General features: G+C 38.9%; 2 protein-coding genes and 1 long non-coding RNA gene across 3 annotated transcripts; 2 read left to right on the top strand and 1 right to left on the bottom strand.

The window, feature by feature from the left end:
- Positions 1-5,615: 5,615 nt before the first annotated feature.
- On the top strand, positions 5,616-9,845 carry LOC106952773 (keratin, type I cytoskeletal 18). The gene is made up of 7 exons (XM_015041110.1): positions 5,616-6,166; positions 7,305-7,387; positions 7,496-7,652; positions 8,743-8,907; positions 9,012-9,137; positions 9,284-9,504; positions 9,614-9,845. Exons 1-7 carry the CDS (start codon positions 5,708-5,710, stop codon positions 9,651-9,653), a joined length of 1,251 nt encoding a protein of 416 aa, XP_014896596.1. The 5' UTR covers positions 5,616-5,707; the 3' UTR covers positions 9,654-9,845.
- A 176-nt stretch (positions 9,846-10,021) lies between these two features.
- LOC106952774 (uncharacterized) lies at positions 10,022-10,969 on the bottom strand. Its single transcript, XR_001426051.1, has 2 exons — positions 10,629-10,969; positions 10,022-10,527 (listed from the first exon to the last, which is right to left on the bottom strand). It is a non-coding gene; the product is annotated as an uncharacterized LOC106952774 (long non-coding RNA).
- A 1,095-nt stretch (positions 10,970-12,064) lies between these two features.
- ftr97 (finTRIM family, member 97) lies at positions 12,065-26,986 on the top strand. The gene is made up of 2 exons (XM_015041109.1): positions 12,065-12,712; positions 26,010-26,986. The coding sequence occupies exons 1-2, from the start codon at positions 12,123-12,125 to the stop codon at positions 26,881-26,883; spliced, it is 1,464 nt and encodes a 487-aa protein (XP_014896595.1). The 5' UTR covers positions 12,065-12,122; the 3' UTR covers positions 26,884-26,986.
- Positions 26,987-27,641: the final 655 nt, after the last annotated feature.

The raw sequence follows: 27,641 nt of genomic DNA, 5'->3' as shown, positions 1-27,641 counted from the left end.
GTCAGTTTCACATTTTTTATATATCTTTATAGACTCTTTAAAACGGGAAAGTCAAAAGAATCCTTGGTTTACGTTTCACTATGAAAAGTTGAACCAAAGAGGCAGAATCATTCACTCATTGTGCATTTTCTTTGACAATTTTTCCACCTTATAAAAAAAAAATCCAAGTGTCCTGTAAAGAGTTTATGATCACAGCATGAATAATTAAACAAACATGTACTGTTTAGTTTGAGAAATGGATCTGGCTCTTCAGAATTTACACACAATGAACAGTCAATCCTTTAAAGTCTTCCTGTGAAATGTCTTTGAGCTCAAAATGGACATGACAACCAACAGAGAAAATGTCTCTGAGACGACACATTTCATTGAGCTGCGGTGTGATGTGTGCCCCTCACATTTTTGTCAGTTGTCCTGCCCATAAAACTGGAAAAAGAATAAATAGATGTATCTGAATTTGTTCAAATTTTGTTTACACTTGGTGGATTTTACTACTGTAAAGCCAGGATGGAGGAGGAAAAGGGAGAAATGAGTAGAGAATGTCAGGAACTCTCTGAGTAAGAATGTGTCACCCTCACACATTTAGAAGCAGTCTCGCAATGTTTTCATATCTTTTGAACATTTCCACTTTTTTCCATAAACAAAACCATGAACCTGAGTCTATCTTATTAGACTTAATGTCGAGCACTGATATGGGGAAGTTTATACCTCTCAATTTTATATGATCAGTCATGCTTTTATTGTATTTTCTGTTTTATATGACCAATGTAAACCCATAATATTTCCGATTTGAGATGATGAACTAAACAGGTCTCAGTGAAATGGGCTTTTTGTTTTATAACCTTAATCTGGTTTAAAGTTTTCCACAATGTTGCTGCTGTACTGCTTGGTCTTCATGAGACTCTCTGTTGACTCTAATAAATCCCTCCTTCACAGAACGGTTAGATTTATACTGAGATTAAACTACCAGTGTTAGGTAGGTCACTGTTATGGCAACAGATCAAATATCTGTGCCATTTGATAATCACTCCTGTAAAGGACACTTGCAAACCGAGAATTTGACAAAAAAAAAAAAAAAAAAAAAACATTTTACCTAGAAAAATGCAAATACAAATGATGTCGATCCAAATTGAGTTATTAAAATTCCTCTTATTTCTTTCCAAAAAATATGCAGTACACGCTGTCAAAAACTGAATTGTTACACAAACATGCAATCCTTCTGCCGTCTGTGTGGTTTCTAATGCTTACTTCCTCTACAGGAAGTAAGCTTTTCAAATAAAACAAAATTTCACAATAAAGCTGAACTTCACCTTACTAAAATGACAAAAATTACAGACAAAAAGCATTGCACAAATCATCAAAATAATCATAAAATCTGAATATTTCTAATTTACTCCTCTAACGACTGCTTTGAAAATGTAACTAGTTTCAATTAAAAGTTACTATTTAAAATAGAGTAACTTTTTAAATACTTGATCAATATTTATGCTGATCAATTAATTACATAGATTCACGTTTTAGTTACTTTTAGGCACTTTAGATATATCATAGCACTGCTATTCTGTATGTCATCAGTAGAGGTGGGGATTAAAGCTCTTTGAAAAAAATCAGCTCTTCTGTATTTGTTCATGTCAAAAAGTTGTCCAAAGGACTAGCTGATTTATATTTCTTTATTTTTACTCAGAATGATGCAAATTATTTATCTGAACATAAAAAAAATACTTTTCAAGGAAAAAAAAAACACTTTGCCTTAATGTAGGTATTCTTTTACACTACTTTGGGCTGGTTTATCACATAAAATATCAGTAAAATCCATCGACATTTGTTGCTGTATTTTGGCATTGGTGCTTTCTGAGGCTTTTGTAAGTCTGTAAGAGCATTCAGTCTGCACTAATGCTGTATAAAGCAAAACAGGAAGGGAAGTGAGATTTATTCAAGGCCAGACCAGATGAGAACAGTAACATGAAGGCTGCGGTCCAACATTTGTGAAACACATAAACCCCTCCTAGTAGTTTCCAGATTTCTGCAGTCATTTGACTCACACAGTAAAACTTGTTCCAGTTTTCCTATCCTTCACCCTTCCTGCCCTGTCTTTTAAAAACATCGTGCAGTTCTAATTCTCAGACAGAAGCAGGGAACGACACTCCACAAATGAAGCCTATCTGTGTCCTTTGCATTACGGGAAAGATACGAAAACAGATATTTTAATTACATTGTGGATAAAATCGCTGGTCAAGTAACAGTATGTGTTTGCCAGTTGCTAGTTTGGTTTCCCTGAGAGAATCAAACGTTGCCAACACACATCCAGACAGAGTCATGAGGTTTGAGTCATGCTGCTTTCATTCATCCTTCCTGTAATTTGCTGCTAGATTATTGCAGCTCTCTGCAGTTTGAGCTGGAGGTTTTTTTTTTTTTTAAAGTTAGTCAGAATAATGTGAAGGGTGATATACAATGAAATATGATCAAAGTTTTGTTAAGTTTGAAAAGAAACGGGCACGAATGCAGTGGGACCTCGGGAGGGCGTGGAGCGTGTTTGGAGTTTCCTCCCAAGAGAGGATAATTTTGGTTTTATTCGCTCTTTAGCCGCTGCTTCAGAGTTTCCAAAACTTTTCCCAGGAGGTTTTTGGAACAGGCTAAAGGATCGTTGTCAAGTAATGTTTTTATTCATATCTTCTTGAAGGTTATTTTTATGCTTTCACATGTTAAAAACATGTTAATTTGGGACAATGAAATGGATTTCTAATAAAATTTACAAAAAGAAAGAGAACGAGGCTGACCTGTAGTTTCCAAGAAATCAACATAAATAAAGATCATTGTTCGCACTCTTGTACTTAAAGCTGGTTCTTTGTCCTATGGTTAAAGCTTTAATAATACTTGTTCAACATCCTCAGAGACAATAATGAATGCCTATGGTATGACTGGTAAATGAGGACATCCATTCTTTCCTTTTGACTGCAGTCTTGGCGAGGTATCATCTGACTTTTGCTTCTCAGGCTTCTCATGTCCTACAGAGCTGGTGAAAACATTCGAAGCTTAGATATCATTTTGTTTGCATTAAAACACGCCTCGCCTCACGAAGCGACTTTTCCTTTTTTGTCACATTATACAGTCGTAAACTTCAGTGTGTTTTATTGGGATTTTAGTGATAGACCAACGCAAAGTAGTAGAGCATAGTTGTATGGTAGAGGAAAATAATTGTGGTTTGCATAATGTTTCACAAATGAAAACCTGGAAAGAGTGGCAAAAGTGCTGTGAAAAGTGTTTCTCATTGTAGACGTCTTCAGTTTTTGCTCTTTTGTCTCACTTGTGACATTTTTATAAAGGACAAAGATAACCTTGGTGAATACAAAATCATGTTTGCAAATGGTGGTTTTCAAAAGCTATCCAAACTAACTTGGCACTATGTGGATTAGTAATTGCAAAAAAAAACAAACAAAAAAAAAAAACAACAACAACAAAAAAATACCTTTGGGATCAATAAAATATTTAATTGGAATTGAATTGAACTGGCAAGTTGTCTTCAACATCACAACTGAGCAATTTTGACAAACTCTCCTTTGCAGAGATGTTTAAATTCATCTACTTTGAAGTGTTTGGGGTTGAACAGTGAGTTTAAGATCATACAGCAGTATCTTAATTGGATTTAAGTCCAGACTTTGGATAGGTCACTCCAAAATTGGATTTTTGAGTAATTCAGAAGTGGCTTTGCCACACTGCTTTGGATTATTGTCCTGCTGCACAACTAAAGTGTGATTGCCTTAACGTCCTGTACCGGTGGCTGGAAATTCATTCATTATTCCATCAAGTATGGCAAGTCATCCAGGTCATTAAGAAGCTAAGCAGCCCCAGCCCTGACACGAAAATGCTAAATGGTCAGTATGATGGTCTGTTTCTGAAACACGGTATAGTTGTAAAGAATTGCCTTCAGTAGTTACTTAAGATGATGACAGAATTTATCAGACTAAGACAGGATTAGGTTATAAACAATGTAATATCACACAGATGTTTTGTCCACTATTTGAAAATGAAGAGGCAATAGCAGACCTACCAAGACATGGCCATCCACCAATACTGACAGGCCAGGCAAAAAAAAAAAAAACGACCATTAATCAGAAACCCATGATATAACTAGAGAAGCTAAAGAGATTAAAGATCTCTTGCTTGTTGAGAGATTCCCCTTGATGAGAATAGCTGATGAACTATTTGTCTAATAGTTCATCAGCTATTGGATGAACACTCCATGAATCTGATCTTTACGAAACAGTGTATTCTGTCGTTGAAATAGTCAAAAGTCATGTAGGGTTGCAACACAGCAAACAAGTGGAAGAAGATGTTTTGGTCAGACGAGTCCAAAAATCATGTGATTGTGATCATGTTGTGGAAGGCGCCTTTTTTTTTTGCATGGACAGGAACAATGGTCAGACCTGATGGTATAATCAATGGAGATAAATAAGGAAAAATAGGAACAAAACTAGTTAGAAGTTGACAAAGATTACACACTAGAGCGCAGATTTTCCTTTAAGCACGGCAAAACCCCTAAACGTAGAGTTAGAGCTACGGCGTAATGGTTTAGATCCAGTCAAATGCATGTGTTAGAAAGGCCTGGTCTAACTCAAGAATTTACTCTACTTGAGAATCTGGTCACAAAAATGATCTGTCCAATATGACTGAGCTTAAGATTCCTTTGCAAATTAGAATAAGAAACATCTTAATCTCTATATGTGCAAAGCTGATAGAGACATACCCCAAAAGACTTGCAGGTGTCGCTGGAATGAGAATTTGATAGTCAGAAACTATGCAGTGTCTGATGCAACGGCTCACAAATATACTTGTCATGAATGTTGAACGCCATCTATTATTGTACTACTTCTTTACATTCATCTATCGAACAACCCCCCACTCCACAGTCCCCCATGACACCCTCAGGGTCTAGTTGTCGGGTGGTAAAATGTGACAGAGTTCAAGGGGTGTGAATAGTTAGCAAAGCAGCTTATTATAAATGTGTTCTTGAGCACATCACCTCGGTCTTGTTTCCTAACTCTGCAGCTGTGTTATCTTGAGCTTAGCTCGGTGCAGATAAGAAGGCTGGAGAATTCTGTTTATTCTATGACTTGCTGACCACAAACACAGAAACTAAGCAGTATCTGATTCGTTTTGCCTTTTATGGACAAACCGCAAGAATTTGTCTTGCATGGTTGGAGTCCAGAAGACATAGTTCAAAGGTTGTGAATAGTTATTAGTTTTGAGCAACTTTCTCATTGACGTGCAGAGAGCCTTTACTTGTCAGGCTCGGTTTTCTATTACCATTAAAACAGAACTTTGTCTAAGCAGGGTGTATATGTTCTTCTGTTTGCTTTGATGAATAGTTTACGTGTGTGGGGGGGGGTCTATTTTGCTTTGACAACCTTCAAGCCTTTTCACGGCCAAAAGTGTTTCACGCATCACCATGGCGACAGAAAACACATTGTGGGCTAAAAAAAAAAAGAAAAAAAGAAAGAAAAGCGGAACGTTGTCAGCGGGTGACAGAAGGAGAGAACAGTGAGGTGGCTGGTGAAGTGGGCAGGGTCTAAGAGGCCAGCTGTTATTGGAGGAGAGAGGCAGCAGTATAAGTTCCCCCACTTCCCTCTGGCAGCGTCACTTTCTAACTCGGCCAGCAGTCAGCCTCCACAGCTCTGATTTCTCTTTGCACCTCTTCTTGCAATTCTTCAAAATGAGCTACAGAAATTCCAGCATGCAGATCCCTTCGTCCCGGATCTCCTTCACCCGCTCTGCTCCTCAGTACCGAGCTGCCAGTATTTATGGCGGAGCCGGAGGACAGGGTGCCCGCATCTCCTCTGCCTCTGCATCCACCCTGCGCTCCGGTGCTCCCATGTCAACTTCCTCTGGCGGCTTCAAGCTCAGCAGCGCCCTGGGCGGCGGAGCGGGCGCGGGCTTCGGCGGGGCCGGTGCTGCTGCTGCATCCGGTGGCAGTGCCAGCATCCTCGGCAATGAGAAGGGGGCAATGCAGAACCTGAATGACCGTCTGGCCAACTACCTGGAGACGGTGAGGAACCTGGAGCAGGCCAACAAGAAGCTGGAGATAAACATCAGGGAGGCCCTGGAGAGGGGCGGTCAGGATGTGAGAGATTACAGCAAGTACGAGCCCATCATAGAAGACCTGCGCAACCAGGTGAGAAGAAAACTTTGTAGTGCTTCAAAGTGGAAATCTGTGACTCTCTTTCGCTATAGTTTAAAGACGTAAACAATGACAAAAAGTAGATTTTAAGTGGTGAAAATTGGTGTGCTAGAAACTAACAAGACGCCAAGTTGGGATTTTTAAAGATAGGTTGCGTTACCTTCATAAGTTATCAGATTTCATTTATGAAAATGAAGGGTGTGGTTGCTAAGCTACAACCCTCCCTTTGCGGAGCTTTCTTTAGGGCTTCAAACGGGCCGGAACTTCCTCCAATGAATCACTAACACGAGGTTTGAATCACAAGAGGCTCACTCAGAAGACCAGGAAAAAAAAAAAAAAAAAAGCTAAAGAATCTGCTTGTTAGATGGTGATTCTACAAGCATGCTCTGGTGTGGGAGAGCTTCAATGGGAAACAGATGTGTAGTAACCACATCTACACACACACACACACACACACACACACACACACTGAGCGATGTCTGCAGTGCAGTGGTTGTATAACAATCAGCTCCAGTCCCAAAGAGTCAAATGTCACATTCCTTTTCAGGGTCCAGTGCTTCAATATCATATAATGGCACATCTATGGTGACTATCTTGGCATAAAGGGTGCAAGAATTTAGGCTGTTTATTGTGGCAGGATGTACGACCACAAAGAGAGAGAGAGACAAAAAAAAGAAGCTGAGAGTCAGTCAGAAAGAATTTCCTAGATCTGTGCACGCATACAACTCCAGAGTGATACATGTGACTGACAGCGACATGCAGCTGAAAGCTGGAGAGAAGAAAAAGTTATTTGCGTGACTTCTTCAGACAGGAAACCCGTTCGTATAGCAACGCTAAAACAAACTAGTTTTTGCTTTGCTGCAGGAACATCCCCCTCTTCCTGTTCTGCAATTTATGGTTCCTTTTTTATGAGCAAATGTTGCTATGAATCAGACAATCCTACGCTCTTGATTCTTGGGTTTCTGCCGTTAAAAACGGGGAAGTAAATGCTCCAACTCAGACTTTTACATCCATGATGGAGCCTTCTCAAAAAAAATAACTATATTTCAAGAGCACTATGTCCTCATTTTATATTTTTGTTTGCATGACACGTATGTATATATGACACAAAAAATAACTTTCTCTCATACAGATCTTTGACAAAATAGCCGAGAACGCTCGATTTGTGCTCCAGATTGACAACGCCCGTCTTGCTGCAGATGACTTCAAAGTGAAGTATGTGTTTTAGTTTAGTTTTTTTTTTATGATTCTCCACATCAACTCCTTTAACTGCATCATCCTATGGTATTTAACAGAGGTGTTTGCATGTCCGACCTGCAACAGGTTCGAGAATGAGATGGCGATCCGGCAGTCTGTGGAGGGCGACATCGCTGGCCTGAAGAAAGTCATCGACGAAACCAACATGAGCAGGCTGAACATCGAAAGCGAGCTCGAAGCTGTGAAGGAAGAGCTCCATTTCCTGAAAAAGAACCATGAAAGCGTGAGTTTGCGGTGTCTCTTTATTTTTAGCACTTTTACCCTGGGGCACAATTTATTTTAATTCTTAAATAGAATATGTCATATTCTTGCAGAACAAAATCCAACACAGTTGCAAAGTGGTTCTTGGAAACCCAAAGGGATTGCTTGAAAATAGTTTACCATTTCAGTTTAAACACAGAGTAAAAAAGAGGAAAAAAAAAAAAAGTCCATTCTTTTTTTTTTTTTTTACTGTGGAAATAAATCTGTGTAGCAAAAGTATGTTAGTGGGAGAGGACGGGGAGGAGTTTTCTTTTATTTGTTGAGATCTTAGCTATTTGAGAACACGTTCCAGTTTCCCTGAATTTATCTGTGACCTTGCAGCTTTTAACACACATTAGTAACAGAGTCACAAGCTTCTTTTCACTGCTAAGACGAAGCGTCATCAATGAGCTGTGAATATCAGCTTTAACAGCTGCCTGTTCTTAATATGAAACAGAGTATCAAGACTCATTAACATTTTGCGTCTAAATAGAAACACTCGGTCAGAGTTTCTAGAGTGTTCTTGAAAACAATGCATTAATTTAACATTTTAATCCAGGTTCAGTCAACCTATATATTTTGTTTCGCAAATGGTCTAAGGTGGTCTAATGTCATTCACTAGTGAAAATGTGTTTTATTCAGAAATAAAACCTGTAACTTGTGTTCAGTGTACAATTATTTAGCAAAGGTCTAAGTATTTAAGATTTTAGACTATGGGTGATTAAATCCAATCAAAACTCCCTAAAAACAGAGAAATAAACCTCTAACTTAAGATGAATTATGCAAATTACATACAGCAGAATTTCACATTTCATAGATATTTTTTAAAATGCTTAAAGCCACACACTCCACAAGGGGGCGCCAAATCTCCTTTAATGTACATGTATTTATAGAAAAGCAAAAACCTTTTTACATGTTCTTTTTAGCACCATATGAAAAATACTATAGGCTTCACAGTCATCCAGCAATTCAAATTCAACTCTCTTTAACTCTAAATAAATAAATAAATAAATAAATAAAAATGTGTTTTTACGTTCCTTTTTTGTCTCCCTAACCCTTTTACGTTCCTACAGGAGGTGATGGAGATAAGGAATCAGATTTCCCAGTCTGGCGTGCAAGTGGACGTTGATGCTCCCAAAGGTCAGGACCTCTCTCAGATTATGGAGGACATGAGAGCCAACTATGAGAAGATTGCCGTGAAGAATGCAGAGGACCTTAAACGCTGGCATGAAAATCAGGTAAGGAATGCCAGTAAAATGAGGGAAATGATAAGATAGAGTGGTGGGCTATCTTGTCAGGTCAACATGTCGTGTTTTTTTTTGTTTTTTTTTTTCCCTGTCAGATTGCAGATGTGCAAGTCCAGGTGTCACAGAATACAGAAGCACTCCAGGGGGCTCAGGTGGAGAAAAGCGATTTAAGCAGACAAATACAGACGCTGGAAATTGAACTCGCGTCTCAACAGAGCTTAGTAAGCCCTCAAAACATTTTCTACACATTTTTTGCTTTATTCACAGATTGAAATGATCCAATCTGTAAAACTATAGCTGCATATTATCTATCCAAAAATGTCTTTTTGTGGACCGGTTTTCACACGTTTTCCAACTTCTCCAACAGAAAGCCTCTTTAGAAGACACTTTACATAACACAGATTTACGCTACAACATGGAAATGGAAAAATACAACAACGTCATCATACGCCTAGAAGAAGAACTCACCAACTTGCGGGCGAATATTAAGCAGCAGACCCAGGAGTACGAGGCGCTGCTCAACATGAAGATGAAGCTTGAGGCCGAGATTAGCACGTACAAGACTCTGCTGGATGGCGGAGACTTCAAGTAAGAATCATGAGGGCGAAAATAAATATGTATATGGTGTCATTTCATAGTTTCAATCGGGAGTCATAAAGAATAATAATTTTTAAAAAGTCTATCGTGTTTTGCACAGGCTCCTGGATGCACTGGAGGAGCTGGATGCCACAAGTTAATTCAATACAGAGATCCAAAAGAAGAACAATGAGAACTTGCACCAACAGCCAAGGGAAAACTGCATCTTGCTGGTTCGCTTAGCCAAACAAAGAAGTTCTACATATACAGCCAGGCCACAACACAATGAAACCTAATTGCTTCAGAAACACACACTTCCTGTAGTGACCAATAAAAGAAGTTGTTTCCATGCTGCAGTGCTTTTGGTTATTTATTATTTTTTGGAGAACTGTGTAATGTATTCTGCCGTTTATAGCTGTTCAACGTATTTAAAAAAAAGGCATCAAACTGTTTTATAAATTTTAAGGGCCAGTGATTAGGTCAAAGTCAGAAGATAAAGAAAAAAATCCAGTCTTAAGTTTGGTCAAGCAGTTATGGAAGTGTAATTGCATGCACTTTCATGAGTAAAAAAAATGCATTTGCTGGTGTGTTATTCAGAGATGAAAACATTTAAAACCCATTACTTTAGAGCAGTAAACAGTCATGTAACAGAAGCATGTTTTCTGATTGCTGGTTCAGTACAAAAACAAGTTTCAGACAAAATGGGAAGATTTCTGAATTAAAAGCTCCCGTTCCATCAATTTTCTGCAGGTAAATCTGTAAATGTAACCATCAAAAGCCAAGTAACAAACTCATTTTAAAACTCAAAATGCACATTTCACTTTACGCCGATCCAGAAGAAGAGCTGTTGAATGTAGTCATTTCCGACTATGAGCTCTCATTCATTTTGCAACATTTTTCTGGTGGATAATAAATTGAGGAACAAAAAAAAAATACATTTCCGAAGAACACGTACAAGCACGTACTTTGGAGTCGAAAGAGCCAACTCTTTTAAGTGATCCGAGCCGAAAGAGCCAGGTCTTCCGGAGACCCCACCTTCAGGAATAAAAGTGGAAATTGATCTTAGAGTTTTCGATTCCCAAACGAAACATTGGCTAAAACAAAAACAAATACATGAAGACTGATTTTATACTGACCTACATTGTCTTGGAGAATTAGCTTTCTCTGATATAAATTCTGTTTGGCTTTGGAACCTAGAAAGCCGCTACAGTATGTGTGTCTGATGAGAGGGCATTTGCAAGAACGTGAGAAAAGCGTGACAGCTTCGCCGAAACACATGTGCACTGGGCGGTACAGAGTCGCGAAATAGTACCTCATTATTTCGAGATTTTTTTTTTTTTTTTTCTACGCGGGCGGGGGAAACAGGCTTCCATACCCATAAATATGGGATATGTGGATATAGCAAAACTTTAGGCACTTGACGACTGCTTCAGAAATCTGCATAGAATTTCTTGCTTATTTACTTCCAACAAACACAATAAACTTAAAAACAGCTTTGAAAAGCTAAAAGGGCTGCTGTCAACATATTTTCAAAATGAAAGTGGTGCATTTTCAAACATCTTTCTATTTTTTTTTTATTTTTCATTGTTTTATTAACTATCGAAATGCTACGTAAGTCAGTGATGTTTTGACTATACAGAATACATATTCAACATATCAGTAACGTCATTCTGACTAGTCAGAATGTTAATTTAAGATATCTTAAATAGAAAAACTGCGTAATTCAAGATATCTCTAATTCATTTGGAGATATCTGAAAAGCAATTTTGACTAGTCAAAAGTACAATTCGAGATTTCTCTAATTTAGTTTTGCCTAGCCATTATTTGCTTTTAAGATATCTATAATTTAATTTTCACTAGTCAAAACTATATCTCCTATCTAAAAATAGGAGATATAGTTTTGACTATATCTCAAAACTATATCATGATATCTTTAAAAGATATTTAAAGATATCTTTAAATAGAATTTTGACTAGTCAAAACTAAAATCTACATATCTTGAATTTACTTTATGACTAGTCATAATTGAATTGTAGATGTCTGAAATGTGTATTTCAGATAGTCAGTATTTCATTGCAGATATCTTGAAATGAAGTCTTCCATACAAGTCAATGGTAAATCTGACGTCATTTCGACTAGTCAGAATGTAATTAGAGATATCTCAAATAGGTATATTGTCTAGTCAAAATATAATTAGAGATATCTTAAATTACTAAAACGTCTAATAATAAAACAATTTGAGATATCTGGAATGTAAGGGCAGTAAGACAGAATTTATGTTAAATCGGCCTGCCATACTACCATATCCTCCATACAACTGAGTGGTAAATCTGATGTCATTTCGACTAGTCAGAATGTAATTACAGATATCGCGAATAGGTATTTTGTCTAGTCGAAATATAATTGAAGATATCTTAAATTAGTTATACCTCTAGTCATAAAGCAATTTCAGATATCTGGAATGTAAGGGCGGTAAAACCGAATTTATGATAAAACGGCCTGCCATACTTGAATAGCTGACGCATGAGCTGACGAACCACGAGTAGTGGTGACGTACTTCCTTTTAAATTTACTCCACATAGATCGTTTCCTGCAGCCTGTTTTCTGTACAGCTTTTAGCAGTAACAACAATGAAGAGCACGCAGAAAATAAAATATCTCAGAGCAACTGGCACAACATCCGAGTTTTGCTGTGTGCCGTTGTGTCCGGTGAGTAGTAGGTGCAACAAATTCCTCAGTTTTTTCAGCTTCCCTGCTGATGAGGAGTTAAGGAAACAATGGATAGTGGCTATCCGGAGAGCTAACTTAGCCATCAAAGGTCACACTAGAGTTTGTAGCCAGCATTTCAAACCTGAGGACATAAAAGAGCCTGAGAAAGAAATGGGCAGACGGAGGTTAAGAAAGGGAGCTGTACCTGCTCTTTTCGAGTGGAATAATTTCTCCCTTCCACTCCCACCACCGGGGGTTTGGGAGACAAGGAAAAGACCACTACCAGAGGACAGTGAGGAGGAGGCTAACCCACCAGCCAATGTCTGTACTAAGGAACACGATTACGCCTCGGCTCCAGACCCTGCAGTTGTGGATTTGGTGTTGGAGGAAAATGATGCTCTCCGGGAGGAAATCCGCCAGCTACGGGAACAGGCGGAGAGCCTTACTCTGAGGCAGCGATTCGGCATTCATCGTTTCGCGTCATCGGACAATGACATTAGATTCTTCACAAGGTGAGACTTTGTGTTTTGGTATAGGTCTTCATACCTGCCAAGTCTCCCCGTTTTGGCCTCTTTCATGCTGTGCTCCTCTATTATTATTTTCCCGTAAATTTCCCGTATAATACCATAATGATGTAATTTACTCTGCATTCAGTCATATTGTATCTCATCAGTCTTTATATACACATTTTTACTGTTTCTCTAAATTTTTCTAAAACTGTATTAGTTCTTAGAAAAATTTATATTTAGAAATTTTGAAAACTTCAAAAAAATATCTTCAGTCCTACATTATAAAAAAATTAATAGAAAAAATTTGCTGTTTCTCTAAATTATTCTAAAAATATATTAGGGAGAGTGCTATTAACAGGAGTTTTTTTGTGTCTTTGCTATATATATATATATATATATATATATATATATATATATATATATATATATATATATACACACACAGTATATGTGTGTGTGTGTGTGTGTGTGTATATATATNCACCGACATTGATCAGGTTCATGCAAAAGTATTCAGTTTGTGTTTCTGGTTATATTTCTTTGGTGAACAGCGACATTTAGCTGGGCAGGTTGGTATCGGTTCTGACTGGTTTCTGATCCAACTGTCTGGGCCCACAGTTTGTTAACATTTACTAGCAGGTACAGGTACAGAGTAATGGAGAGATTATGTTGGTCATGCCGTTGCTTTACTATTTAACAGCTGATGAAGTGATCAGCTGAGGGATATTTTTCTACAGTAATCTGTTCCCACATTAGAACAAAGCATGACGCCATGCGGCAAACACTGGATGGGAAAATGGATCAACTCACATCAATGAACTGGCAGCAAGGAGCTAATACTTAAACAGATGTTAACTTGTGTCATCCAGGAGCTTTATTACTTCACTAATCCAGATACACCAACCTTCTTCACCAGTTGATCTCTGTTTCACTAGTTAGCATTAGCACAGCAAGCATCTTGCATCCTTCTGCATCTCAGCTTTTCCTACCTCATTGATCAAAGTATCTCCCAACAACACTTTGTGTTTGACTCACTGACAGAGAGGCTCTTCTCTGGACATGCCTTCTATGTTGGAGTTTTAAACTTCCAGCAGCAGCTCACAATTTCATTCTCAGCCATGAATTTTCAAGTGAGCCTCTGTGGTAAAGGAAGGCTGAGTCTCTGTGTTTTTGAAGCGCTGTTGTTTGAAGAAGGGTAACAACTTGGATAAGGAAAATGGGTCAGTTAAATTGTTTGACACATTGTCATGTTATCAGCATCAGTTATATCTAGATATTGATTAAATTGACATCCCCAGTTAGAACCAAGTACAAAGACTGGCAGAGGAAGTGAGGTAATGGGCTCCCCTGTCCTGGTTAGGAATACTTCCTCCTGTGGAGAATACAGGGACTGGACAAGCAGCCTTGACTCACCCTTTCATCTAAACAACAGTCACCAAAACTTGGGGTGTAATGATGGTCACACACACTCACACGTGACTGTGAGAAAGCCAAAAGACAAAGGGAGGATTGTTGAGCGCTTTAATTAAAACCAGACTACCTCTTGCTCTTTTTAAAGTGGCTGAACTGAGAGCAGTTTGTGTCTGTGTTGAATGGAGGAGGAGCCACAAGCCCCGCCATATCTCCTCCTGCTGGGCCTGCTTCATCACATAAACCCTGGTCCTGTTCACAGGAGCCTTAGCAGAGTGAAGGCAGAAAAACATCAATGAGACAGCCACAGACTGTAGAGCTCAGAATCAAGCCCAATCAAGAGAGAAATGATCAATGACAAGAGAAAAGTCAGTTGGTTCTGAAGCAAATCCATCACGCTTTGAGGAGAGGACTTCCTACTGCTGCGCTGTGCAGCCTCGTTTCAAATGATGGCATGCAGGGCATGTTATGTCACCAACAAATCCTGCTGTTTTTGGTTGTTATTGTCCTTCTCTACTGTTGCATTATGACATTTTCCCCACAGCCTCAACAGTTGTCTGCATTTCTCAACCTTTCAGCATTTGTCCAAAGCCTTCTCTTCTTCTCCCTTTCCCATTTCATCCTCAGCTTTCTCCAGACTGAGCGTTTTGCCGCTGTGCCATTCCACCTCCCCCACTCAGAAATGGTTTGAGGTCAACTGGCTCACGTGTTTCCGTCTCCTGCTACTGCATGTGGACTAGAAATTCCACTACTGTTTCAAATTGCAAGTTTGCTGGCTTGAAAGAAGCACATGTACACACACACACAGACAAAACCACAATATGCCTGCTGCTAGTGCACATGCACACAAACAAGCATGCCTGTATATTTATCACTTAGATTAAAATGTGAAAATACAAATCCCAGGATAAGCATTACATAGTGAGCTAATGGCAGAAGACTGGAACAGACAAAACACTCAAAAAAGCTGCCAAATGAAAAATGGAGGGCTTTGATATTACTTAGTAATTTTATAGACAGTTACCACTAAAACTGCTTTTAAAACAATATACATAAGTTCACAAAAACAAGTTTGCATTTATATTCTTGATACTGATAATTTTAGTAACTCGATTCATAACTAACCATGCAACCAACCAGTCCCTGACCATTATCAGTACATTCCAAACCCTAACATGACCCACCAAGTTAGGACCAAAAATGGTAGGGGATTACACCAGAAAAGGTCCTAAAGACATATGAATAAGTACACAACCGCACACACACACACACACACACACACACACACACACACACACACCATCAGAATTGACACACCAAGATTGTGTGCATGTACTAGAAATCAGAGTTCAGTTTCACATGCTCACATTACACACACATTAAGTATTAATATACAAACTTTAGAGGACATCAATTGAAGTCAAAAAGAACATTGCATACATGTTTGTACACCTAAAAATGTTTTAAATCTTTTGTTAAAGGCAGGTTGTTCTAGTACAACATGATTGCTACTCAGGCTGTAAGGCGATCAATGTGTTCATCAGAGAGACAGCCTGGAGGAAGAAAATGTCTCTGTGGCGGCTTGTTCAAAAATAATGCTCTGTAGGTGATGAAAGTTTGAATAGTTTGTGTCAGAAGAATTTTTTTTTCTTTATAGATTTTTTTGACTCTGGTGGCCTGCATTTCACAGAAGACTGACAGGAGAGAGGGTTGTGAGAGAAGAGGAAGACATGCGGCAAAGGTCAACAGATCAGAACTTAAACCCATGATGGCCATGTCAAGGATTAAGGCCTCTGTCTATGGGTCACAATTTTACAATAAAATTTTTTAGAAATTTACAATTTCCCTGAGGGAAAATCCCAAAGGAGTTTAAGGTACAGTTAACTCATCCAGCTCAAAGCTGGAAGTTTTCTAATGTGACATGTTTAACAAAGGTCTACAGCACAGGTGTCAAACTCCAGTCCTGGAGGGCCACTGCCCTGCCACTTTTTGATGTGCCTCTGCTGCACCACCTGAATAGAATAATTAGGTCATTAGCAGGGCTCTGGAGAACTTATCTACACAAGGAGGTGGTAATTAAGCCATTTTATTCCAGCATTTTTTTTACCTGTGGCACATCTAAAAACTGCAGGACAGCTGCCCTTGAGGACTGGAGTTTGACACCCCTGGTCTACAGCAACAAAACTTTGGCTCACCCATTTTGCTTCTGCTCAGGATATTTGTTGAGGAAAGAGTCTGCAGAAAGGCTTACTGCTGGCTCTCCTCAACTGTTTTAATAAGCTTTGCTGTTAATTTAATTTGTAACATTTTTAATTCTGTTCAAAGTGAACTTGCATGAACTCACATGAATACTTTGAATAACCATGCGAGTTATTCAAAGTGAAAGTGTTGTGCTTTACAACTGGTGTCATCATGGCAGTGTGGCTTTCTTCCACATTGCTGTCACTCTGAGCAAGTCATATCAATTATCACATGCCATTTATTTCCTTTTTAAACTGATACAGATATCTGCAGCTATCTACTGGTCACCCTGGCAAAATGCTGCCTCCCACAGGTCAGTTGCAGAAAATGCACACTGCTCTCCTGTTCAAATTTTAAAAAAAACTCCCACTGTGGCTTGTAGCCACAACATGCCATGAAATGCATTAACAGTAAAACTACAATCTACAAATAACCCAGGAGTCAACCACCTGACTCCAGTGAGCAGAGTCCACAGCTCTGCTGAGGACTGCAAAATCGGCCATGGACAAAGAATATGTTTTTTACATATTTGTTAAAACTGTCAACATGTCATAACATTATAATATGAGACAGATAATCTGTCAAAAGATCGACCTCCTTCAGTAATTATTGCCATCTGAAGAAATGCATCGCTCCAGAATAAACACAACCAACCGCCCAGGAGGTCCTTTAAGACGTAGCCTTCATGCATCTGTATCAGCCCAAAAACATTATGTGCTGTTGTGATGATCTGAGAACAGACAAAAATGCTTTAACCCATCCAGAGTGTGCCAGAAGAACAAGCATGTCCCTAGAAAAGCTTCCCTTTTAAAAGTTAACTCCAAACACACAGCAAACAAAGAATGATCAACAAACTATTCAGCAACAACATGCTGAGTTGTTCTAAAGAGAAACTCTGCAGACATCAGTTCACAAATCTGGGGGAGTAAACCGCAGATAACGTCTTGGCAAGAAGTCATAAAAATGTCTCTTTGTACACACCATCTGGGTGCGGCTCTTTGGCACTTCTGAGTTTCACCTTCTGCAGTCTTCAAAATTAGGTCATAAAATGAGATTAAGATAATCAACTTCAGATGTTTATTGTTCCAGTCAGAGAAGTCAATAGATTGAAATCACACAACTCAATAATGTGATTGAAAAAGAACAAATCCTGTTATTCTCAAGTCAGGCCAACACTGACACCATTTTGCACAAGTGGATGGGCTTCATCCCAATCCAGCATCAGTTTTCACTTCTCCATATCCGGCAGCAGTACTTTAAGAGACACTCATGTCAGAGTTTTCAGTTATTACTAGGGATGAGTCAATCAGGGTCCTAAATAAGGATATCTTAATGACTTATCAATTTCAATTTATTTTTGTGTGAATGGATGCAAAACTGCAAAAATAAGCCATCCACATTGTTCTGCTAATCTAATGGTTTCACATTTGTATGTTTTAATTACTGCTCTGTATGCGGGGGGGTTTTTCCTTCAGCAAATGGTTTTTTTTGAGTCTGAAAATGAGTCTGTATACTCTAGTTAGCGATTAATGGATTACCAAATTAGTAAATATTTAAATAATCGATTAATCGCAATTACTTACTTCAGCCCTACTCTTAACCAAGTCTGCTGCAGCAGAGAGCTATCCGGCAACTGAAAGGTTGGGAGTTCAATGGAGGCTTCCCCAGCCACATGTCAGTGTCCTTCAGCAAAAAGCTAAACCCTACATTGTTTACTGATCTGTGAAAGGGTGTATGACAGCATGTGCGTGACAGTGGGCGAATGGTACAAGCAGTCTGAGTGCTTAGCGTAGTATAAAAATGAGTGTCATGATGATATAATTAACATGAAAGCAGTGTGGGGGTACAGTTAATGTTGGCATCATACTGGATGGTACGTCATCATCTAATATGCATGGCATTCACAGAGTTTCTACCAGGAAATGTTGCTAAGCCCAGAGGTCAGGGCAGCAGGCCAGTCCACCAGCAGCCTACCGTGTTTTTGTATTAAAAAAATCTTAAGTAGACATGAAATGTAAAAACATTACTGGATAATTATGTTACTGGAAGACATAGCCGACAATCATAAACACACAACTATAGAGTCGTAAAAAACAAACCAAAAAAGTATAATTAAAAATAAATACAAATTTTTGCATTTCTGTTAAGTCCCAATTAAGTAATCAGCCACTGGATCTTCAAATACACTGCTCAAAAAAATAAAGGGAACACTCAAATAACACATCCTAGATCTGAATGAATGAAATATTCTCATTGAATACTTTATGTACAAAGTTGAATGTGCTGACAACAAAATCACACAAAAATCATCAATGGAAATCAAATTTATTAACCAATGGAGGCCTGGATTAGAGCCATACACAAAATTAAAGTGAAATGTTCCCTTTATTTTTTTGAGCAGTATATATTAAAGCTGGCTCGAGGTATAAATGAACTCAACTGTTTAAGCCCCTCCAGACCTTCAGGGCCCCCCACAAACTTAACATTTTAACCCATGCCTAGTCCCATCCCTACAAATCTACGGGAAATATGTTATGACCTAATTTGACATACTTTCTATATAGCATATTACAAAGGCATATGATCTAGGTCTTTTTTTAATTGACAGAATTTATTCCAACACCTACTGTAAAAATGATTTCAATCCAAAGGAAAAAAAGAAAAATATAAAGAAGTTGGACTTTTAATATTTTCACAACATCCACATATTATAAATACATTCAGAAAGCTGTTGCTTTGGTTTCAGACAAAAGAAAACCTAACAAACCAACATGTTGCTCTGAGCTGGCATTACAAGGCCTTGTTGGATGTACTGCTGGCTGCTGTGTAGGCAGGGGAAGTTTTTTTTAAGTTGTGTGAGTTGTGTCCTGTGTGTTTCTGGAGCGAGTGCGCATGTCTCTGGGAGAATTACAGACATCTGGTGTGGAGGTCAAGTTGCAGTCTGTGTAGAACCAATCAATGGAGCCAGCAGTAGAACACCCCTCCCTCCCTTCATGTGCTACACCACAGCTAAAAAGCCAAGAATGATTGTACACACAAACAAACTTATCACGCGTACACACACCAGTCCAAAACACACCCACCTTTCACACAACAGTAAGCTTTCAGGTCATTGTATTTACTGACAAATCTCGTCACACAAGCCAGCAACTTAAGAGCAAACACATGTAGGCTGAGAGCATGAGCAGGCATACTTGACACGTGTGGAGAGGGAACCTTGCCCTACATTCTCAAGGAAATCTCATATTACATCTCTGTTTTAGCTGGACTGTGTGAAGGCTTCACAGTCATCCAGAACATGCAGCCCTATACACTCTATAGGACACACACACACACACACACACACACACACACACACACACACACTTCTGTTTCTAGCTGTTGTAGAAACCAAGGAGTTTCTACAACAGCTAGATAAGTGTATTATCACTTAATATAAGTGACAGCAGACTTATAAGTTTTTAAATGACTTAAAATGTTTCTGCTATTTACATTTACATGTTTTTTTTTATACAGCTTGTGTTAGGATTTAAGATTGTACATTAAGATATCCAACAATAAGGTCAAAACTTCAAAACAACTTCTGATGACATTAGAAGTTGTTTGGTAGCACCATAATGCTATCATGAGCATTATGGTGACTGCAGAAGCAACAGTGCCACTGGTGAACATGTAACAATGCTGTGTTGTAATGTCAACAAAAACTTTGGACTTCACACACTACTGTTTCCAGTGTCCACACACACACACACACACACACACACACACACATCATGCAGAAAACAACTGGAATATCAGAAGGCACTGCTGTTTTTACATTTTAACACAACAGATTTATAGACATGAACTAACTGGAACAGCATTCACACAAAAATGCTACCTGTGTTTTAGGAGACATCGCTGGTACTGCAGCTGATAGATTTGGTAAAAGCTTAATGGGACCATTAAACTTCATCACCTTAAGGACATTCTGAGCCACAGCCAGTGAAGTTTCCATTGAAGAGAACAGTTGTTAATAAAGTCTCCATGTTAGGTCATGCCACATTCACAAGCTTTATTGCCGTGCGGGACTGCACTACTTCGGCCACACCTTACTACACTGAAACATGTGGCAATACTGGCAGTTTTTCAGGTGTCAGAGACACTCCCAACAGACTTGTTTCAAGGTGTGTCACTTTCATCCTGTGTCTGGTGTTTAACCCAGTCTGTTAGCAGCACTATTGGAAACAAAGGCCTGCACATGTCTTCTAACATTTTAAATCCACATCTGGCTTTTCTTTCAGTTCCAACAGTCTGTGTGGAAAGCTGATGCACAGAGCCATACAGACTATGGGAGGCAGTAGGGGTGGGGGTTTGTTTGGCTGAATATTTGTGCAACTGGCAGAACGCAGTGTCTGCTCGTCTGACAAGCTTTACAGTCACTGCTGTTTGAGTCACTCAGTATCACAGGACGTGCCTCCAGAACTTGATCCCATTAAGTACAGATATGAGGCAAACACCAGCATCTTTGTAAGGTGTTTGTTCACATCTTGTAAGAGTGTGTTTAAGAAATCAGAGCAGGGCTTTTAGCTGCTGCTCACGAGAAGTTCAGTTTTCCTTCCAGTAACAGGAAACACTTTGGATTGTACTGAATATTTCACATGTACATAATTTCAGTGTTACATTTCTAAAAATGGTTCATTCCTCCTCAGGAAGTGCTGAACATCAACTACAGTACACAGTGCAGTAATGATGGTGTTAGTAGTCTGATCAGGAATGGTCTTCAGACAAAACCCAGATTAACCTGTTGTATGTTTCTGTCTCCTAATGACAGAGAACTGGTGACCACAAAGACCAAAGTATGATATGGTCTTCATCTGGTGGTCTAAAACCATGACTCAATTCTTCAGTACAGAATCAGTCCAATAATTCAGGCTGTTCTGATCCATCAGTCCCTACAGGATGACGCGATGGTTTTTGTGATAGTTGCAGCATGAAATGACTGATTTTGCTGCATCTTGGAAAAAAAGTTGCAAACTTGCACATATTTTAAGCTTTTCCTTTTATTAAAAAAGTTGAAATTTCTGCACATAACCTTCCCCCCAAAAAAAGACATAATTTTAATATAGTTAATTAAAGGTGCAACACTTTCAGGTAGAAATATCACCATTTGTACAATTCAAATCATGTCCAGAGGAGTTGTCAAAGTGCAAAAGAAGAATTCCACATTAGTCATTCAGGTTAATATGAACCATGTATAGAATAGAAGAAAATCCTACAGAATGTCTGTAAATGGGCATTACAACAAAAAAAAAGGGAAATGTTACCATTTAGCATCATACATGCTTTCATCTACTTTCATCTTGCAGATTCAGGTTTCAAGAGATGTCATGAAACAAAGTTAAATTAGGGGACAACTGGTCAAAATTCAGAAAACATTAAGCTGATTGGTCAGATGTGTGGAAACTTTGTAAAGTCCGTGTGCAATCTGTAAATGATGAGTGAATTTGCATTAACAGACTGATTAATACAGGACAAATTGTTGAGCATCATGCTCAAACAGTAATCCTCATGTGACTCCTCTGCTGGACACTGGAGGATCAGCTCACAGCTGTACAGGGCTTGTGATCGCCTCCTCAGAAACTTTGGGATGACAACCAGTTGCAATGGCTGCTTGGTGAGGCACCATCATGGTAAACTGCAGGTACAGGCATCCAGCAAGTGTGCCTAGGCCAATTTGTTTTTTTTGTTGTTGTTGTTGTTGTTGTTGTTTTTTTAAGAAAAACAAAAAAAAGCACCCAGTGAGTGAGTCACTGTGACCCAGTTTTTCCAAGTAAGATCTCAGATTCAAGGATCCTCCAGTATTCATCTTGATAGCAAGAAAGTGCAGATAGGTGCAATGGCTAACTCTAAACATAGAAATGAAATGAGGGAGAAGCTACAAAATATGCTGTTGGGCCACATGTGCTGAGCAGGGACTTTGAGTTTTCAGGTCACATGTACATAAAGCATGTGTATAAGAAACATAACTTCCTCCCTTCAGTTCTATAGATATTCATCAAACTTTTCCATTAGAAACAAAGCGCACTAGAAATCAGCTCCAGGTGAACCAAGCGCCACATGTAGAGTGGACCAAAGATGATTTTAAAGCGAACCCAACAGCTCTGGTGTGAAAGCGCCCTGAAAGTCAGCAAAATAAAACTCGAACAAACCTGCAATTAAACCCAACTAAACCAAGTGAGTCATCCATTTTTAACAATACAGAACACTCAGCAATTAAGTTAATAAAGATACAGCAACAATTCATAACTAAAAAAAAGAAAATGTTATTCCATTTAGAGAAAAATTTCATTATTTGTCATGTTAAAACTGAGAAACAGAAACATCTATAAGAGAAATATTCTCTCTCACTGTAAATATATCTAAAGAAAGCCCAGGCTAGGTCAAGCTGGTTTCAAAGTGCACCCAGTTTACAGTTTTAATTGGATTGAATTTTAACCTCATAATACACTTACAGTTTACAATCTTTTACAGTTTACAGAGCCAGAGGCTCAGAGTAGCACAGCATTTCTTAGCTGGTTGAAAACTGATTACTACCGTTTAATGTTGCTAAGAAGAAAAACTAATTTAGGCATTTCAATGATTTCATAGGCACAAAAAAATCTTTCAGGCTTACTCTTATGATCATAGCTACAAGAATGACTCACTGTGACTGCAGTTCAAATTAATTATTGATGTTTCTTCTCTTGAAACAAACAAATGAAATCAGTAAGTCCTGTCATGGTTTTAAAAAAATTTATTTTGATGTTAAACTGTCCATACATTAGCATCTGTTCTCTCATCCTCATTGTCTGATTTTGTAGCACAGTCAAAATGTTGCTACATAAAGCAGATGCAATCGAATAATCTTATTTTACAATGTAGAATCATGTAATACTGTAGTTTAAGAGTAGAAAATTATCTTTTCTGCTTGGTGTAAATCTCTCCAAAAGAGTAATAGAGTTTAAGATGCTCCCAGTTTGAGAGGCCGTTTCCAACCAGCCCAGGTCTGGTCCTGTAAAAACACAGAGCAGAGGAGGGAGGAGAGGAGAGCTAACCATCCACCATCTGGAAAGAGTTAGCTCACTGCTGGAACAGCAGAACAGAGACTTCTCTGCTTCGGTGTGAGCTAAAACATAGATCACGTTCCTCTTACTGGAAACACTGGGAGGCAATTGAGACACTTCAAGCTATCATAAACAAGGAGAATCACAATTCAACAACCTCAACCTCAAACTGAAAATAAGTAAACATCTAAAGAAAATCTAATTTTTATATGCAATTTACTAACTGCAGATAAACATTGTGCACTGTCTAAGGACAAGCAGCAGCAGTGGAGCAACCTTCGGTTAATGGCCAACTGAAAAAGCTGAGTGAAAGTGCTTAGCAGCATATCCAGAGGTTGTTTTGTGATAATAGATGTACAAGTGCTGCCAGAGTTGCTGCTGAGGTTGGCGTGGAGGAGAGGGAGGCGAACATACCGTATGGAGCATCAACGCCGTCCTAGAAGGAAGGCTCTTCTAAAGATTATCCACATGAAAGCCTGGAAACATGAATGACTGGAACCAGGTTATGTTCTTGTGGTCTGATGGGTCAGAAGCTGCACTCCTTAGCAGGTCTTGAAGCTTAATTCTGATTTTTTAATTAAATCTGTTTTGTTTTTTGTGTGGTCGTTCATACTACTAATTAAATCTGACCCCAATGTAAACAGTTTGTCCCAAAGTGACCCGCATGAGCAGAAGAAGAACACTGACGTCACCCAGCAGCGCTCTGTCTATGGACATAATAATGGATGGAGCCGTTCACGTTTGATTTTAAAGTTATTTAGCAATGGAAGCTGACAGTACTGTCACCAGATCAAAACAAGATGAAGGAAGCTGGTAAAAGAAAGCACAACTAACAGCAACAGCCTTTACTGGAGCACTGACTGCAGTAGAGAAGTCTATTGGGATGTGGAGTCAGAGCAATGCGTATCACTCAGACCTCTTTTGTAATTTTCAGAATTAGTATTTTCAGTCTTTGTTTACATCCACATTTAGCCTGTATGGCTTCTTCTGGTGCAGAATTATGATGCATGTCTTCCATCACCGACATAAAAGTCAGATACAATGCAACATGAGCGTTCATAACTATCAAATATATATCTGAGTTAGTTCCACATATGGAAGGGGCACAAATCAGATGTTTTGATTTGATTTTTTTGGTTGGGCCATTCAGACCGTCATGGAAAAGTCTGTCATGGGAAAAAAAATGTCAATGTTTTTAATAAAAAAGGAGCATAAAATCTTTAAAAATTGTCACAAAGGTGGAGCTGGATAAAGACTGATGATGCTCTGAAGTAAGGAGGATCAAGGTTTCAATTTAATTCAGCTTTATTTCTATCACTGAGGCTATTCACAGCAAATATTGTCTCAAGGCAAAAACTCATTTCAGTTCAATCATATACATTCCAGTTGGTCCTAGTTAAAGAGTACAGTACGTTCAATTTATTATTTAAAGTAGTTTCAGAAGTTTATAAGGAAACACAGCAGATTGCATTGAGCCACTGACTTGCAGCATTCACTCCTGGCCCAGGATAAAGCAGCAATCGTGGCAATGTGTGACTGACTATACAGCAATCCTTCATACTGAGCATCAATAACATTATGTGGATGTGACCAACATTCAGTTTCTTCTGTACAATCAAAGTAGTAAATCATGCTAAACGTAGGTGAAACAGAAACTTTGTTCCTTTCTGCTACATTTCCAACAGAAAGACATTGCAGTTTGTAAAGTCAGTGATTGCCAAGTTCCTCCTTATTGTTATGATCAAATAAATTCACAGTTGGAACCTTGTCTAAAACTCCTCCAGACAAATAAATCTAGTCTGAGATAAACATGTCGTGAGTTTGGATGAAGAGGTAGAACATCGGTTTGCTCACCTGGTGTTTCTCCCACTGTAGTCAAGAGTTGTCAGAACATTTAAGATGCCTTCACACTTTTTTGACTAATCAAATGCCTCAAAACAGCAACCAGCTGATTGCTACTCAGCTTGGATAGTGAACTCCGATAAATGAGGATTGTTTTCTCTGTGTGTACAGGGCTGTTATCTGGTACTCAAAGAGTTAATTCAGAGCAGTGGGTGAACTCAAAGGAACTTGTGTTCACGTGGCTAAGCCACTGTTGCTATGGGAGAAAGCCCAGAGAGACGAGAAAGCTCGCTCTCTCCCTCTCCCCCCCGGAAAACCTGAACAACTGATGACAGTACACGCCTCTAAAATTCTCTCGCTCTCCTTCTCCAAACTGTGTACATCCTTTTCTTTCACTTTTTCACTTCACCTCTCCAAAACATCACTCTTTCATCCCCCTGTTCTCCATCCTCAGTGTGTTTCTGTCATATCAGAACGCAAGTCAGTGAGTCATGTGGCAGGAGCACAAGGCCAGGCAGAATATGCCAGTACCAGAGAATTAAAAGGAAAAAAAGACAACAACATTCAATCTCTGCCATTTTGTTTTTCCACTGGAAAAAAAAAAAAAAAAAAAAAAAAGAGGAGGTTTTTTTGTTTTGGGGTTTTCAAATTAAAAAAGACATTGAATGCCNAAATTTTAATTATACACTTATTGGTATTTTAATATTTTCTTTGTTTTTCAGGTTTGCATCATATGACCTACTGATGCGTTTCTGGTCCATGATCGAGCCCGCTCTGCCATCCATGGTCAGTATTCGCCAAGGACAGAGAGGAGCTGCCATTGACTCCGCATCCTCAACCCAAACCCTGCAGCCCATTGATGAGTTTTTCCTGTTCCTAAATTACCTGGCCCTTGGATCCAAGCAACGGGATCTTGCTGACCGTTATGGTGTCCATCAGTCCACGGTCAGCTGGATCGTTACTGCATGGACCAACTTTCTATTCACAGTGCTTGGCTCCATTAGGATCTGGATACCTGAAGACCAGATCCACAGCCATCTACCTGCCGACTTCAAGGACTACCCCGACACAACAGTCATCCTTGACTGTACTGAGCTGAGGTACCAGTGCCCATCTTCCCCTATCCTCCAGAGTGAGGTGTTTTCATCTTACAAATCACACTGCACTCTGAAGGGGCTGATAGGGATTGCACCACATGGGGCAGTGACATTCGTCTCAGGACTGTATGCAGGGTCCATCAGTGACAAGCAGATCACACATGAATCTGGTCTCCTCACCCTCTTAAAACCAGGGATGGCTGTGATGGTATACAGAGGCTTACTTATTGATGACATTGTACCCTGCAAAGTTTACAGGCCAGCATTTTTCTTTGGGAGGTCTCAGATGTCTGCAAGGGAAGTTAGGGGGACCCCAGCCATAACACGCCTTGAAGTGCATGTGGAGAGCCTCATTCGCAGAGTCAAAGAGCACAAGTTATTTGACTCTGAAATTCCCCTAGGTGTTCTTGGTATTATCAACCAGCTGTACACTGTTGCTTGTCTGCTCACAAATTATGAAAATGGCCCACTGACAAAAGGCTTGGGCAAAGAAGCCTGATGTCGGAGCAACTACAAAAAAAATTTACTCTGTACGTATATACTGTGCATTTTCAATGTTCTATTTGTACATGAAATACAACTGAATCTCTTTCATAACTCTGCATTTTACAGATCTCATTTCCCTTATTTCAGTGTTTACATTACAAAAGCAAAAAGCAATATTATGGCTTTAACAAATATTTTTAGCCGGCCCTTAATATTCTGTCAGAGTTCACCTGAAGTCAAAGTCAAAATAAACAAGCTGTAAAACACACTTGTCAATCAAGATGGCTGGCTTTCTGAGTGCAGACATTCTGAATTATGGAAGGTGTGTAAAGGTTAAAAAATACATTAAATATTCAAACTCCAAAAATACTTGGTAAAATTAAATTTATCAACAAGCAATATTACTAACATTTGTTCTTGCCTTTTTTTTCTTTTTTACAGTGGTCTCACTTATATAAAAGATATGAAATATAAACTAATCCTGTACTGTGCTCAAAAAACACTTCTCCTACAGTGAATACAAAATACAGAGAAGCACAGATTGCATTCTGCCAGAATACAACCTTCTTTTTGTCACTGCAATAAAAGTACCATGCGTGGTACCCCTGACTGTTGGTCTATCAAAATGTCTCACCTGAGCTGTGGACCTCTGCAGATCCTCCAAGGTTACCATAGGCCTATTGGTTGGTGAAAAAAAAAGTTATCCACAGCACTTTCAGTAAATTTTCCCAGCAGTTTGCTCGAATTTACTTTATAAATACTGTATTTAAC

The sequence above is a fragment of the Poecilia latipinna genome, unplaced genomic scaffold, assembly GCF_001443285.1.
Source record: "Poecilia latipinna isolate Pla-1442-1.1 unplaced genomic scaffold, P_latipinna-1.0 Scaffold538, whole genome shotgun sequence".
NCBI classification, from domain to species: Eukaryota; Metazoa; Chordata; class Actinopteri; order Cyprinodontiformes; family Poeciliidae; genus Poecilia; species Poecilia latipinna.
The sequence above is the reverse complement of the archived record's forward strand: the minus strand, read 5'-3'. Positions and strand labels throughout refer to the sequence as shown.